The sequence below is a fragment of the Narcine bancroftii genome, chromosome 1, assembly GCF_036971445.1.
Source record: "Narcine bancroftii isolate sNarBan1 chromosome 1, sNarBan1.hap1, whole genome shotgun sequence".
In the NCBI taxonomy this organism is placed as follows: domain Eukaryota; kingdom Metazoa; phylum Chordata; class Chondrichthyes; order Torpediniformes; family Narcinidae; genus Narcine; species Narcine bancroftii.
This window is the reverse complement of record NC_091469.1, coordinates 281,590,243-281,605,509: the sequence shown is the minus strand read 5'-3', so window position 1 is coordinate 281,605,509 and position 15,267 is coordinate 281,590,243. Positions and strand designations below refer to the sequence as shown.

The 15,267-nt window shown below is 39.0% G+C and overlaps 1 protein-coding gene and 1 long non-coding RNA gene across 16 annotated transcripts in view; one reads left to right on the top strand and one right to left on the bottom strand.

Annotated features, from left to right (window-relative positions):
* Window positions 1-15,267, bottom strand: part of pgghg (protein-glucosylgalactosylhydroxylysine glucosidase) — a 52,605-nt gene that overhangs the window by 13,145 nt on the left and 24,193 nt on the right. For 10 of the 11 annotated variants that reach the window (XM_069901829.1, XM_069901814.1, XM_069901868.1 and 7 more), the window contains 7 exons: window positions 13,087-13,522; window positions 10,685-10,804; window positions 8,007-8,138; window positions 3,114-3,225; window positions 2,663-2,735; window positions 1,873-2,009; window positions 256-389 (listed from right to left, as the gene is read on the bottom strand). In XM_069901829.1, coding sequence (XP_069757930.1) covers window positions 256-389; window positions 1,873-2,009; window positions 2,663-2,735; window positions 3,114-3,225; window positions 8,007-8,138; window positions 10,685-10,804; window positions 13,087-13,522 — 1,144 coding nt within the window. The remainder of the gene's footprint in view (window positions 1-255; window positions 390-1,872; window positions 2,010-2,662; window positions 2,736-3,113; window positions 3,226-8,006; window positions 8,139-10,684; window positions 10,805-13,086; window positions 13,523-15,267) is intronic. The other variant, XM_069901897.1, reaches the window with a different exon arrangement.
* Window positions 5,418-11,640, top strand: LOC138744968 (uncharacterized). 5 transcript variants are annotated; one of them, XR_011345901.1, is made up of 4 exons: window positions 5,418-7,298; window positions 9,698-9,838; window positions 10,466-10,633; window positions 10,974-11,640. It is a non-coding gene; the product is annotated as an uncharacterized lncRNA (long non-coding RNA). The 5 variants fall into 5 exon arrangements; XR_011345899.1 differs by having other exon boundaries at window positions 10,466-10,789; XR_011345898.1 differs by lacking the exon at window positions 10,974-11,640 and adding an exon at window positions 8,095-8,223 and having other exon boundaries at window positions 10,466-10,966.

Below are 15,267 nucleotides of genomic sequence, written 5' to 3'. Positions count from 1 at the left end.
AGAGGAATCAATGAGTACAGGTCCATCGTACCTTGAAAAAGGCATCACAGGGAGATAAGGATTTTTAAAAAGGCACTGAGAATTTCACATTTCATTTGTACTCTCTCAAACCATAGTATAGTCAGCTGACCAACTCAGTATACAAACAAAGAAGGGTCATAGTCACCTCTATTGCCGTTGTATTATTGATTGGTCAGATTTAAAGGAAGTCCCTTCCCTGTGGCTGTTAAGGTTGAGAATCAAATTTTTACTAACCCAGGTCATGGCTGGTCCTTCAGGATCTGTCACAGCTTCATACATCACCAAGTCATTCTCCCGCACCTGAGGGCTCATGGGATACATGAGTGGGTAACCAAGCAACACTACATCTGCCTGTTTCACAACTTCCCCTGTAATGAAGAAACAACTATTCACAAATTTTATTCCTTTTTTTTGATGTGCAAACCAGTTGGATCGTCTGCATGGAATCATGAAAGTGGCCAAAAATATTGTTTAAATCACATTGGCACTCTTCACCCACAATCATACACTAAAATAGGACCTGTATAATCTCTGATTAAAATTCTCCCAACTGTAGCATCTTTGCACTCCTGACCTGGAAGGGCATCAGGCCTTAAATGGACTCTCACATGACTGTTATAGAGGCTTAGAAGACTGCCATGGATGTATGAGGAGGGGGAACATGTCAGGGGCTGAGATCTCTTCTGTCAAGCACTCATGACCAACTGCCATGCGTGTGGTGTCTACATGTGTGTATGTTTACATGTGTACACGGTATGCAAACCATAAATTCAGTATGTTACAGCTGGGCTTTAGAAAGAGCTGTTCAGTTAGTACCCAGTACTGATCTTGGCTTGCATTATTTTCGTTGTACACTCTGTTCTGTTGAAAGCTGAAATTCAATTGAGAAGCATGACTGTCTTACATCTTCAGGGACCTGGGTTGAAACCTGATCTCCAATGCTGTTTGGGGGAGTTTGCACTTTTTCCTGTGATCATCTGGACTTCCCATGGCACGGTTGGCGGAATACTTTTACACCACCAATGATTGGGACCGTGGTTTGAATCCTGCGCTGTCTGTAGAGTTTGTATGTGTCTGCATGGGTTTTCTCTGGAAGCTTGTTTCCTCCCACCATTCGAAACGTTCTGTGGGTATAGGTTAATTGTGTGTAAATTGGGCAGCACAGATTCATGGGCTGAAATGGCCTGTTACCATGCTATATGTCGAAATTTAAATTCAAAAACTTCTTCTGTAATTTGTGCAGGAGGATCTGATTTTTTTTCATGTTTATACTTTCTCTTGAGCACCCTTTCATCCTGTGTACATAATATTCAGTTCACTCTAAATATCTGAAGGTCCCCTTGGAATCACGCCCTGACAACAGTTTTGCCGTAAGAGAATAATGGGCAACAAAGTCTATTGTGATTTGGGTGCTACACCTGTAATACACAATAACATTCTGTCTATGTCACTGTGATTACTTTGGGATGAAAAGCAGAACTATGTGATGCCTTGTGTAGAATCTTTCTCTGGCAAGTGATTCATTAGTTTATTGAAATCTTGTACCCCTGTATATAAGGATGATATTAAAATAATTTGCTGAATACAAAAAAATAATTTAATTCCCCTGAGTTTTCTCCAACATTCCAAGGAATTTTGAAAGTATTTGGCTACTGCAAATTGCCTCTAGTGTAAATAGGTAATGGAAGTGTAAAGTGATTTATTGGGCATGTGAAAGAAAACAGGTCATTGGAAAGCAACTTGGGTGATTAGATTGATCTGACAGCTGGCATGGATTCAATGGGCCAAATGGCCTCCACTTGTGTCATAAAGAAATACGTCAATAAATTAAAGATGTCCGAAATATATCACCTGGTTTATACCCATCAAACTCAGGATGATACTGCTTCTCAGGGTCAAAAGGCACTTTGATTTTCTCAGCTATTTTCATCCATTCTGATGGAACTTCAATTTGCAAATGAGATGCCATCTCAGTAGCAAACTGGAGGCTGCAAAAATGTAATGTAAATCCCATTAATTAATGAGAAAATAAACAAACTATGATTGGTATAATGTGAAAAGTTTCAATCTGGAAAGGTAAAACGATAATTGCTTAAAATAAAGACACCAGAATTACTGAGTACAATTCTAAAGCTCCCAAAGACAAAACACTAAGGAATTATTTATCTACCTGATCACTCTCATGCACAGCAGAAAACTCCTGGTTAATGAAGGCGAAGCTAATAATGAGTCATTACATAAATCATCTGCTTAAAAAAAAGGCAGGCTTCTCTTCCTCAACAATGGAAAAGTGTTTTGGGAAGAATGCATTTGTAGTTATCCAACTGGAAGTATGGGCAACCACATGGAACAGGATGGTAAGAGTGGCCTGGATGAAGCTTGTGCTAAAGGTAACCCTGGGATTAGTGAATAGTTCAGCAGTTAGTGTATTTAGTGCAGATAGAGCATCCCTACAAAATACTTATCACACAATACGTTTTCAAACATCTTCCCTTTATGCCGACATAAAGCAAAGTTAGCTCATAAATCAACTTAAGTATTTTTAAATAATTATTCATAATTTTCAGTTCATTCTCATTGTTGAAACTGCTAACTTTTGAAAACTTAATAAAAATCCCACTTCTTTCTGCTCCATTCTCACCTGTACTTGGCACCTACGGCAGTGAAGACTGAATTTGTAACATTGGATTGATATTCATCAGGTGGCATCACTCCTTAAAGAAATTGTATGGAGTTAAATAATCAGTGATTCACAATTTCACAAAATGGGTTCCCAACTCGATTGGATGACTCCCCACAGACTGCCTTAATTAAGATGTATTGCTAACAAAACCAAAATTTTAGGGATCTATTCAGTATAAAATTAAAATCTGACCCACCTCAACTCTCTAAACAACAAATAAAAGTTGTTATGAGCTTGGGGTTTATAGAAATGTGGAAATTTACAACACAAAAATGCCTTTTTAACTTATTGTATTCTTTGAGCAATTGGGCTTCGCCCTATGTTCGTAGTTTCTCTGTAAGGATAATGAAAGCACAGAAGAGAAATTTCATTTCTGTCTGCAACCTATTGGACATCTGAAGTGGAGTACCTTTAATATCATAGCACATCTCGGAAGGATTCCAAGTCACTCGACTGCTCCAAAACTGAGCAATGCTGCATACTACATCCCAACCCCCTTCCTTCTGGAAAAACTCTAGGTCCTAAAATCAAAAAGAAATCAAGAAACATAAACAAATATCCAAGAAACAACCAACAAAAATTACTGTAATTATGGAAACTTCAGTGAAAAAAAATGTTCCCTTTATAAAATGCATCTCAAGAATTAGATTCTGATTGATTTTGTTCAGATGAAATAGCAGGCTGAAATTTGCATTTTGTAAAGTAAGGTATCAGATAAGTCTATGTTAGAATATAAGATGGGTCTGGATAGAGTGGACAAATAGCAAATGTCTATTTTTCTCTCTTTGGGATTTTTATGGAACCCACCTCATTGATAATTTCATTACTTATGTGTGTAAATCACAAGTGTACACATCTCCTGCTAAGCTACCTTATTTGCCAAAAGTCAGGGCAGACAATAAAGCAATTTTGACTTTTTCTATGTCCAGAAGGCCTCTTGACACATCAAATCTGTCCCATCATTTTACCATGGCTAATTTACTATCTTTTTTAACCTGATTCTTCTGCCTTCGCCCCATAACCCTCAATTCCCTTCTGAATCAAGAACTTGTCTAAATTTGTCTTAAATATATACAATTACTTGGGCTCTACAGCCATGTGCAGTGACAAATTCAATCTCTAACACCACTCTTTGGGCAGGGAAATTCCTTCATCTCTGTTCTAAAGGGTTATTTTTTGTATTCTGAGGCCATATCATCTGATCCTAGATTCCCCCACCACCTTCCCCAGAAGATCAAACTGATCCAGAAATCTGAGTGAGTTAGAAATCTTAAAATTCTTTCATACAACCCAACTTTGTTTTACACAATGCAATGGAATTGTATAAAAACATAAAACGTGCAGTGGAATCACACTTGTGGTTTTTTTTGCTCCAAGTGCTTGTGATTGTGGTGCACACGATATACAGAGGTCACCAGGCAGGCACAGTGACGGCAAATGTGTGCAATACATTTTATGATTCTGTTTGTACAGAATTATCATGGATGCGTGATCTCAAAAATGATGCAGGCCTTGCATGTTTAAAATGGCTTAAACAGCAGCATTGAAACTTGCATTAAAGGAGGCCCGATCTTCAATTCCAGTATTTAGATCGGGGGTGCCCAGATTTTTTTCGTTGTGGGCCACATACAAAAAAAAATAAGAAGTCACAGGCCAAACAATATTTGGACTGGCAGTTTTCAACCAATTTACACTGCAAGAATAAATGGTGTTTTTACACCAGAAAATCCCGTGCCATTGAAAATTCATTTTCTATCAAAATAATTATATGACATGGTTGAACTGTTGACATTACAGTAGTTTATTGATGTGCTCGCATATTGCAATAGGCATTTCTGTATCTGCTGCTATTCATTTAATTTAAATAAAATCAATATAACTTTTTAAAACTCATTCAAAAAGCAGTGCAAAATTTTTTTAAATTATTGCAAAATAAGAACAGGAGAAAAGATCAAGAACGGGACAAGGCCGTCTCCAACATTCCTCCATAACTCGCAGTGAATACAGTTCATGGTCCAAAGTGTCCACCTTTTAATGATTATGACGCCACATGCAAAGCTGAAATAAGCTATTAAAGTTAACAGATTCTTTGCAAATTCAACAAACACATTTCCCTTCGATTTCTGTGAAAAGGTATTCATTTTCCCACGGTGTCTGAAAGTTTCAGCACTCCCTTGTTATTTTCCATCTTTTTTGGTTCTGCCATATTTAATCAACTGAGGTAAACTTTTCACTGATGAGTAATTTCACAGTTGGTCTAGTAATTGTTCAAAATGGCAGCAACATCTAGTGTTGAAACTAAGAAGTGTAATGAACCTATAGTTCAATTTATTGTGAGAGACTATGTTCTAACGGCCCACTTAAAAATGCACAACAGGCCACAGTTGGCCTGGGGGGGCCATAGTTTGACCACCCCTCATTTAGATTTAAAGAAGGAGCAGAGAGGGAGAAAGATAAGTTTCAGGTGAGTTGTTAACATGATTATTTTTTTTTAAAGTACAATATGAAAGTAAGACCCTGAACAATGTAATGGAATCATGAATGTAAATTTGAGCGATGCGATAATGGTTTGACTTTTGTTGCTGGGCAACCCCTGTCCAGCTAGTAATGAGCTATGTGACAATGGTTTGCTGTTTGTTGTTGGGCAGCAATTTAGTAATTTCTACCAGCCTGAAGTTTCCTAATTCAGGTGCAAGAATAATGCCCAATGAAAGGGGAACCTGGTTGCGTGATTGGTTGACATATTGATGCAATTTGCAGATGAATAGTGTGTAGGTTACTGTTGATAGGGTAATGCTTGTCACGTGGGAGAAGATTTTTTTTTCATTGGTCAAGTCAGATTGTGGCGGGGTTTACAAACCGATGCAATTGTATGTTGAGAGAGCTCCTGGATCCCCTACGGGGGGTGATGGACCTCCCACGGGCCTGTGTAAAGAATAAAGGGAATTGGATAAAGTAAAGTCCAAGTCCTTCATTCCCCAGGAGAGTAAATTGTTGATTCAGATCTCACCCCAGAACCTGATACTCCATAAATACTGGTGAGTCCAGTATCTTGGCGAGACTGCAGGGTTCTACCAGTAGATAACTGGCCAATTTAGGATAAGGTAAGCAGACACCTTTTTCATAGAAGTCTGTGAAGAAGGCTCCATGTAAGGAGAGGAATGAATGGCTAAGAGCCATATGTTAAAATGTAAGGGATTTTAAGTATAAAAAATTGGATAACATGAGATGTGAAGTAAGTGAAGAATGAGAGATTAAGAGAAGGGAAGAGTTTTAAGAATCGTGAGCTGAAGGCCGCCACTAGGCTGAATAGTGAGCGGTAGGTTACCATTGTGAGCTGCACCCATCACACTGTCAGTTGTAGGCTGCCACATCATTTGTGGGCTGTGCCTGCCATATTGCGAGCTTAGGCTGCCACTTCATGTGCTGTGCCTGCCATACCGTCAGCTGTAGACTGCCATCTGTGGGCTGAGCCCTCACTGGATGTACCCAAGGGTTGAGTTTTTGGCTGTGCCCACCACTGAAACAGCCTTAGAAAAGAGGTGAACCATGGGATGCATTGATACTATGAGAAAGGAGATGTTCTCCTTTCTCGCCCGCCACTGAATTAACCTAAAAAAAATATAAAAAAAGAGAAGTGAACGGGTGAAATAGAAAAGGGAGAAAAGTACAAGAAAAGTAAAAAGAGTGATTTTTGAGTTTAAGGGGTTCGTGGAATTGGTCGCAGGTTTGGGCTGACGAAATGAGAATTGTTAAAGCATGCCAGTGAGTTGCAGCCTTCTGAACAAAGGACCAGTAGCCCCTGCTGAGCACACAGGGCATGTGTTCCAGGCCAAGTGATTTACCTGTGGAGAACATGGACAAAGGTCTCTGCCCTGGCCGGAGAGGAGAATTTAGTCCTGCATATATATCCAGTATGGAAGCAAATAAATCAGGACCTTTCCAACAGTTATAAGCCCTCATTTGATGATATTGAAATATTCTTTCACATTTTTGCAATGAAGATGCTTATGTTAATCAAGTAGGGGCAGATTATGGAGGACTGTGCCTTCAAGAACGCAGGACAGCTTTGTCGCATGGTTGTGACGTCATCACCTGCAACAACCCAGAAGACAGGCCAGGAACATCAAGAAGAACGATGATGTCTATCCTCTATCCAAGTTCTGGGGTGAGATCCGAATCAACAATTTACTCTCCTGAGGAATGAAGGAACCAGACAGACTTTTTTTCAGCCAAATCCTTTTACTCATTACACAGGCCTGTGGGAGGTTCATCACCCCCACAATTGCATCGGTTTGTATACCCCACCACAATCTGACTTGACCACTGAAATAAACAGTCTTCTCCCATGTGACAAGCATGACCCTATCAACATTAAGCTGCACACTATTCATCTGCAAATTGTATCCTTAAGTGAACCAATCACGCAATTAGGTTCCCCTTTCGTCGGCCATTGTTCTTCCACCTTAATTAGGAAACTCCAGCCTGGTAGAAACTTACTAACTGAACAAAGGTTGCCCAGCAACAAACGTAAAACCATTATCGCATCTTGCAAATCTACATTCATGGTCTTTCTTCCACAACTAATATACATGTATGTAATTGTATTTGTATTTATATTTAATTACTATAATATTTTTCAAGTGCTTTAACTTATCATGTTTTGTACAGGTATTTTTAATGTCAGAATAAAAAGACCTTCCCAAGCATTAGTTGGGAGATAAGGCAGGTAAGGGCAGTTTGAGTATGGAAGTGGCAGGCACAACCAGCTGATTGATGTACTGGAGAAATTCTGCACCCATTTGTCCTTACCCAGGTGCACAGGATTTCAAAAGTGTGAACTATTTCCTATTTTTATATTTTCTACCACAGGAGAAAAAAAAAGAAAAGCTAAAAAAAAAAATTCTTTAAAGTTAAAAGCCAAGGTAAAGAACTTGGATCCAACAGGACAGGAATAAAAAGATCTTTAAATAATGGGAAGTTAGTGAGTTCAACCATTTTCAGATGCTGGGAAGCGATGAGTGAAGATATTATGCAACGAGTCTTGATGTCACATTATGAATGTAATGAACAGGAAGAGCAAGTCAGACGATACATTAACAGTTTATGAGCAGAATAAAAATTTAGAGCTAACTACACATAACAAGAAATAAGTCAGATCCAGAAATATCTGACGGATTATACAGTATCTGACAAGATCATTTTGTATCCTGTTTACAGATCTGATAATAGTCCTTATCCAACTGTTCCCGAGTGACATAACAATAAAACATGATTATCTGTTAATTTAAAATGTACTCACCTGGGTGAGATAAAAATATTGTTGAAATGCAAATGAGATATCATTGTTTATGTGAATTTCTCTCAACCCATAAATATCTTCATTGCAGACCTCAAATCCAGTCACAGCACTTTCCCATGGATATTTGGCACCCTTACATAAGAAGAAATATTTAATTTCCTTCAGTTTTTATTTAACTTTAAAGATATCTATACTGCCAGTGAAAAAAATAATTGAGGTGAGGTTAAAATACTCCTAATTCTGAATCTATATAATTACATCAACCAAATAAAATATCCAAAATGTTTCAGTATTGTTTTCCAAAATATTTAAGGGAATAAATCATTCCTGGCCATAAAGAAATCTGTCTTGGAACCCATTTATACTTCCCTGATAAGTAAAAGTAATACATTATGTCCACACCACAAATACAAGGGCTCATTTTTATTTTTATTTTACTTAATTTAACTGTTTATTTCTGTTTCAACCTTATTACATGACTTGAGTAAAAAGAAGGAAGCCTATTCAAAATTTGGTGTGCTCTGTGCTTGTAAACGAATTATTTTGCAAAGTGCAATTTTATTTAATCAAAGGAGGCGTTGTGGACAGCGAAGGTTTCAAAGCTTCCAGAGGGATCTAGACCAGGTGGAAAAATAAGAGGAAAAATGGCAGATGGAATTTAATGCAGACAAGTGTGAGGTGCTTCATTTTGGAAGGACAAGCCAAGAAAGGACATACACGGTCAATGGTAGGGCACTGAGGAGTGCAGTAGGACCGAAGGATCTGAGAATACAGACACATAATTCCCTGAAAGTGGCAACACATGGGGAATTGGGTTGTAAAGAGAGCTTTTGGCATATTGGCCTTCATAAATCAAAGTATTGGGTATCAGTGTTGGGATGTTATGGTAAAGTTGTATAAGACATTGATGAAGCCAAATTTGGAGTATTATGTTCCATTTTGGTCAACTAACTACAGGAAAGATATCAATAACATAGAAAGAGTACAAGAAGATTTACTTGGATGTTGCCTGGACTTCAGGAACTGAGTTACAGGGAAAGGTTAAACCGGTTAGGATTTTATTCCCTGGAGCATAGAAAAATGAAGGGAGATTTGATAGAGGTATTTAAAATTATGAGGGGGATAGACAGAGTAAATGTAGATAGGTTTTTTCCACTGAGTGTAGGTGAGATACTAACTTGAGGACATGGGTTAAGAGCAAAAGGGGAAAAGTTGAGGGAGAACATGAGGAGGAACTTCTTCACACAGAGAGTGGTGGGAGTGTGTGCTGAGGTGATGAGTGGAGGCTCAATTTTAATATTTAAGAAGAATTTGGACAGGTACATGGATGGAAGGGGTATGGAGGGCTATGGACTGGGTGCAGGTCAGTAGGACAAGGCAAAAAAAAAATGGTTCAGCACAGACTAGAAGGGCAGAAGGAGCTTGTTTCTGTGCTATAGTGTTCTATGGTTCTATATGTCAAAACTAGGCTTAAATAGATACTTGTCCTTTGGAAATAATGTGGGATGAACTCTACTCTGTTTCTTGCTAAAAGTGCATGCAAAAGCTATCCTGTTACCCATCTTCTCAGTCCATTATCTCTCTGATCCTCATTGAATTAAATATTATGGTAGTGGAAGGGAACCACATTTGGAGAAAATATCTGAACTTATTTTTTTTTTAAATCTGTTCCCTGGGCAATTGTTTATCAGGGAGATATCTCTGGATCGGTTCTCAGAAGCACAACACACTGGTTGAAGGATGAGAAAAAAATCAGGTGGATAGCAAAATCCATTCGTCAAAAATCCACATTGGCAACTTCAATGCTTAAAGCAATGAAGGGAATACACCAGGTAAATGTTACCTCCCAAGTGAGTTAACCATATAACCATTTTACGCAGCGGAAACAGGCCATGTTGGCCTTTCGAGTCCGCACCGGTTCACTGATTTTGTGCGCCCTCTTCAGGCAATGGTCCCGATGGGTTTGGCCCTCGAATTCCAACTTCAGTGGCTGAATTCTTCCATTATTCCACCTTGGCAAACTCCAAGAGTCTCGTTTAACCAGAAAACAATTACAGTACGGAAACAGGCCATCTCAGCCCCTCTAGTCCGCATTGATTTAAGTGATCTCCTCTAGTCCCACCTACCTGTTTCTCTGTCCATAACCCACCAACCCCCTCACATCCATGCTCTTAACCAACCTTCTCTTAAATGACAAAACTGACCCTGCTGCGACCACCTCTTAGGCTGGGGAATTTATTAGTTTTACACTGTTATAGAAATTTGCATAGTAACCAGTGGGCATTGTTATAAAAGGGGGGTCTTGAATTAAAGTTTGAAGGTGAATTTTTTGTTAATAAAGTAATTGTTCATCTTTACCCCTGTGTGATATGCCTTCTTTGTGGTTGCTGGTTTGATCTTGTAACAGTAAATTATTCAACACTATGCTATTTTCTTTCTTTTATTTTCATTATCATCAGGTGTTTGGAGGCACAGAGACTAATTTGAAACAAAAAACTAACTGATGGCGGAACGCAGCACATCAGGCAACATCTGTGGTTGCAAGGAAAAATACAACAGCTTTACTGCCCAAGAAAGAAAAGCTTCACCTGTATAATTGGGCAAGATAAAATATTTTACAAATGAATGTAGGTAGAAGGCAGCAAGTCCTCAGTGCCAGTGGTCTAGCATTCCCTTACCAAGTATCCTTGTTGCACTGCAATGATCTTAGAAGCAGGCAACGTTCGAATTCGGTTCTTCAGAAGGATTCCAGCTAGTTCTGGATAGAACGCAAGCACAACAGGGTACAGCCATATCTCCTGAAACAAGCAATGTAAAGCATTTAATGAGGTCTTGGCGGCTTGTATTTGGCAGCATAAATCTTTAAATAATTTAAATAAAAGAAGAGCATCAATCACAAACTGACAGTCATTTAAAAAAAACAAAATAATGATCAGATACTGATTTTTAATTTTTTTTAATCTTCAGAAATACAGCATGGCGACAGGCCCTTCTGGCCCACGAGGCCATGCCACCAAATAACCTGCAAAGCCCATACATTTTTGGATCTGCAATCTGAAACGAAAGAAGAAAATCTGGGAAATACTCAGCAGGTCAGCCAGAATCCGTAGAAGGGAAAACAGAGCTAACATTTCAGGATGGACAGTCAGTTTAGGATTGAACAACTGGCTTTCACAGGAGTTTAATGTATCATATGACTTGTTACTGAGCCTGAGATCTGAGCCCCAATCAATGCTTATTTGATGGTGGTCAGAATTCAGTGAAGTATTTGACTCCTTAGAGGTATGCGATTTCTATGAATGTGAATCTACTTTTGAGAACTATGTGTTAAGAGTGTATGACTTTTGAGGACTATCGTACCAGCCATTCAGTGCTGATTACCTTCAATTCAGGACATCTTGTTGGTAGCTCTTCCCTTGCTTTTCACCTTAGAGGAGAGCAACACAAAAGAGTCGATGGGATACATGAAGTGAGAACAAATTACTTCAGGAAAGTTCAATCTGTATTGTCAGCACATATTGTCTCTGCAATTCAATGATACTGCATGAAATATAATGCCGGAAAGTGTACAGTCATGCATTTTGTGGACTAATTAGTGGATCTTATCTAAACAAAATATTGTAAGAATAAAGAATGTAGTATTTTTATTATGAACTCCTTTTCTGCTACTGTGTAAAGATTTTAAAAAGGATGAATATCAGTGTTATCCTACAGTGGCTACAAGGCACAAGGCTGATTGGAAATTTTTTTTTTAACCACTCAGCAGGTCAAGAGCACGTGCATAGCCTAAATCTACAGAGTGTTTACTTCAGATTTCCCAGCATTAGCAGCTTTTCTGTTTGTCATGCCCGAGTCATTCACGGAATGTGGATACTGTTAGCAAGGCCAGCACTTAATGCCAATCCCAGGAGTAGAAGGCAAGGAGCAGATGTAACTTTTACAATCTTTTTATAAAAGCGACTTTTAGTCCTGTCTGGACTTTTACGATAAGGGTTAAGTGTTGACGAAGGAATGTAGATGCACTTCCAAAATTATTTCCAGTTCTTTCATGGATGGGATTTGGATGTTGCTAACAAAACATCACTCATCATCCACTCCTGATTGCCCTTGACATGAATGGTTTGCCAGAGCATTACAGAGGATAGATAAGGGTCAACTCCACTGGTGAGCCTGAAATCATACAGGGGAAGGATGGTGTAATTTTCTTTCTTTTCGACCCTAAATGAAGCAGAAAGGTCTTGTCACAATCTGGTATTTTCATGGTCGCCATTACTGCTGAAACTAGTTTCCCATTGAAAATGTATTTAATTCACTTAACCTTTCCAGCTGCAATTTCCAAATCCACAACACTTTCAAAGGTCCACAATCAGGCCATATGGATGGTTAGATTCAAGCAATCCCAAATGTTGGATTGCTGTGGGGGACCTTTCAAGTTAAACACTGTTGTTTTCAGGCAAATTAAACAATCTGACCCCATGTAAATCCAACAGACAGCAAAGAGATCAATGTCTTATTTGATGATGTTGGCTTTGGGTTAATGGCTACCCGAACATCAGGTGAATTTCCCTGATCTTCTTCAAATGGAACCTGCTGGATCAAATTAACATGCCATTTGTCAGCAATCCCACAGTAACCAAACTCCATTAGAACATCAGTAAGGGGTCAGTCTGGAGAACGTGCCCATTTTCTGTAACCCAAATCTGACTCAGGCATAAACATTATCTCTGGACCAATTTCAGTCGTAAATCAAATGATTTTCTTTTACCAATATGTTTTCGAAACTGTAGCCTTTCATATTACCTTGGTAAAAAACTTTAAATATCTTAAGAAAGACTTAAATTGCAACCACCCAGAGTAAAGCCATGGTGTTCCATATCAAATGCTTTGCCTTGCCTCTGCCATTTTATAGCTATCTCACTGCCAATGTAAATTCCCACAACAGCAATGGTAACTATATCAAAAAACTGAGGTTACCCTGATCCAGCATTGCTCAACCACTGGAGTAAGAAAAAAAACTCATGTCATGTATCTTCAAATGTTTTTTCAAATGAGCTGGCTATTCTTATCCAAAATCTCCTACCTGATCCCAGAAGATGTGACCAAAGTAGTCTTCTCCATTACCTCCATTGGAAAGACCCCCAGGACTTAGTCCAATGTACTGAAAGTTTGTGGGTTCCACCGGGGGGAGAGCACTAAGAATATAATATAGACACCCATGTAGGGATTGATTTAGCCTCCTGCAGCCTCTCACACTGATGCAGCTCTGCTTCCACACTGCAGCCCATGCTAATACATGTGATGAGAAAAGTTGATTTGATTGGACCAGGGTCTGTCCTTCAACAAAGCACTCTTTAGCTTGCTCTTCTGTGTTGGCAACAGCAGTCAGGAATGTCCATGACCTACTCTGCTCATTAGGTAGCAGGGTCAGGGACTCAGGAAGTGGCATCGAGATCATGTGGACACTTTGTCTTGCAGCCCCTTTGACTTCTGGAATAAGTGTTTCTCCATGGATATACCTACATTACAAAGAAAATTGATAAAGAGAGTGAAACATGAAAGTCTGCTGTGATTATAGTAAAAAAAACAAAAATGCAGAGGCCTGAAATATTGGTCATGCACCTTTACCTCTATTGGACGCTGCAAGACCTGCTGAGTTTCTCCAGCATTTTTATGTTTTTAAGAATACTTTAAAGTAAACAAGTCACTCATCTGGGTTGGGTATATCTTAGGTTGAAGAGACAAATAAGACCTGACTAAAAATGTGATATTTCATCAAGATTTGGGAATATTAAAAAAAAACACCAGGTAAGATACTATATTGATATATCCACCATTAAAAAAAAATCTTATTTGATTATTTCATTAATAATATTTGTTAGACAGAATTATGGCATACAGAAATAGAAAGAGGCACAGAATTTATACTGACAATTTATGAAAACTAATTCCAAGTAAATATTTATCCTTGCAATAGATACGATTAAAATAGGAACACTGGAGGAAGTTATGTTCATACCTGGGATTAAATACATAAATACATAGCCTTCTGTATTTTGTATTTACTTTGCATAATTATTTGGCATTTTCAAATATAATATTTTGCTACATTAGTGTGTAATTAGATAAATGTCAGATAAAATGTTTAATGTCAAATTATGGTCTCACCAAGTTAAAAAAAACTGGTATAGTTTATTCTACAACTTTCAATGAAAAATACATAGACATTAGGGAGAACTACTATTAGGCTCAGCTCCAATTTCTACCACAATTTTCTGTCTCATGATTTATATAATGAGAAAAAATACTCGGCTGGAAAATACTCCAGAGTGAACAACATAGCAAGGCCCCTACAGTCCACTCACACACAGTAGACACTTGAATGAGCTACAGGAGGATTGACAGTGCCGTTTTGAGTGCCTGTATCAGCAACAGCACTGCTCCACGGCATCCTGCCCAGTCATGATGACAACGGCTTCGTACAGGCTTTAAACAGCCTGTTACAGGAGCCAACAATTTTTTTTAGCATCCTGTAACCACAGAGGTCTGTGCCCAAATTGGCAACACTTGTGCTGGGCAGCGGACCACGAGGTAGGTGCAGACCCCAGGGGAGCAGTGGACTAGTGCAGGAAACCAGAATGGGGAGAACCCCCCCCACCACCCCTCTCCCTAACCCGACTGTGAAGTAGTCTGAGAGATAAATCTACAGGGAAGGTGCCCACAGCACTCAATGCGGGTCTCACAGAGGCTGCAGGCTCCTAGGTACTTGCTGCTGAAGGACTCACACCAGTCTGTGGGCCACTAGAGACTTGCTTATGGGAATGAGGTATTGGAACTGGCATTTGAGAGAGGGCTGAGGGCAAGAAGGGCTCACTTAGGGCCTCGGGCGCTAACAGCATCCTGATTGTATCGGAAGTTTGGACCTAGAACAATTGAACAGGAGTCTGTGAGACGACAGAGGCTACAGGAGCACTGAAGATGAATGTACAGACACTCAGCATCTTTGAAGGGACTCTCATTTGCTATTCTTTCTCTTTCTGATAGGCAGTGACAGACAATATTCATGATGACTCTTTGTTTGCCTTTATGGCAGGCAAAAGTTTCATGTACATCCCATTTTTTGTATTGTTACATGACAATATAGGAATGGCAAAATAGAGAGGTAAAAAGGAAATATTGATTCAATAGTATGACGGTAAAAGAACAAAACTTTGGAAATAGTCAGCAGGCAAGGCAATATCCACAGTACCACAGTAAAAGACCA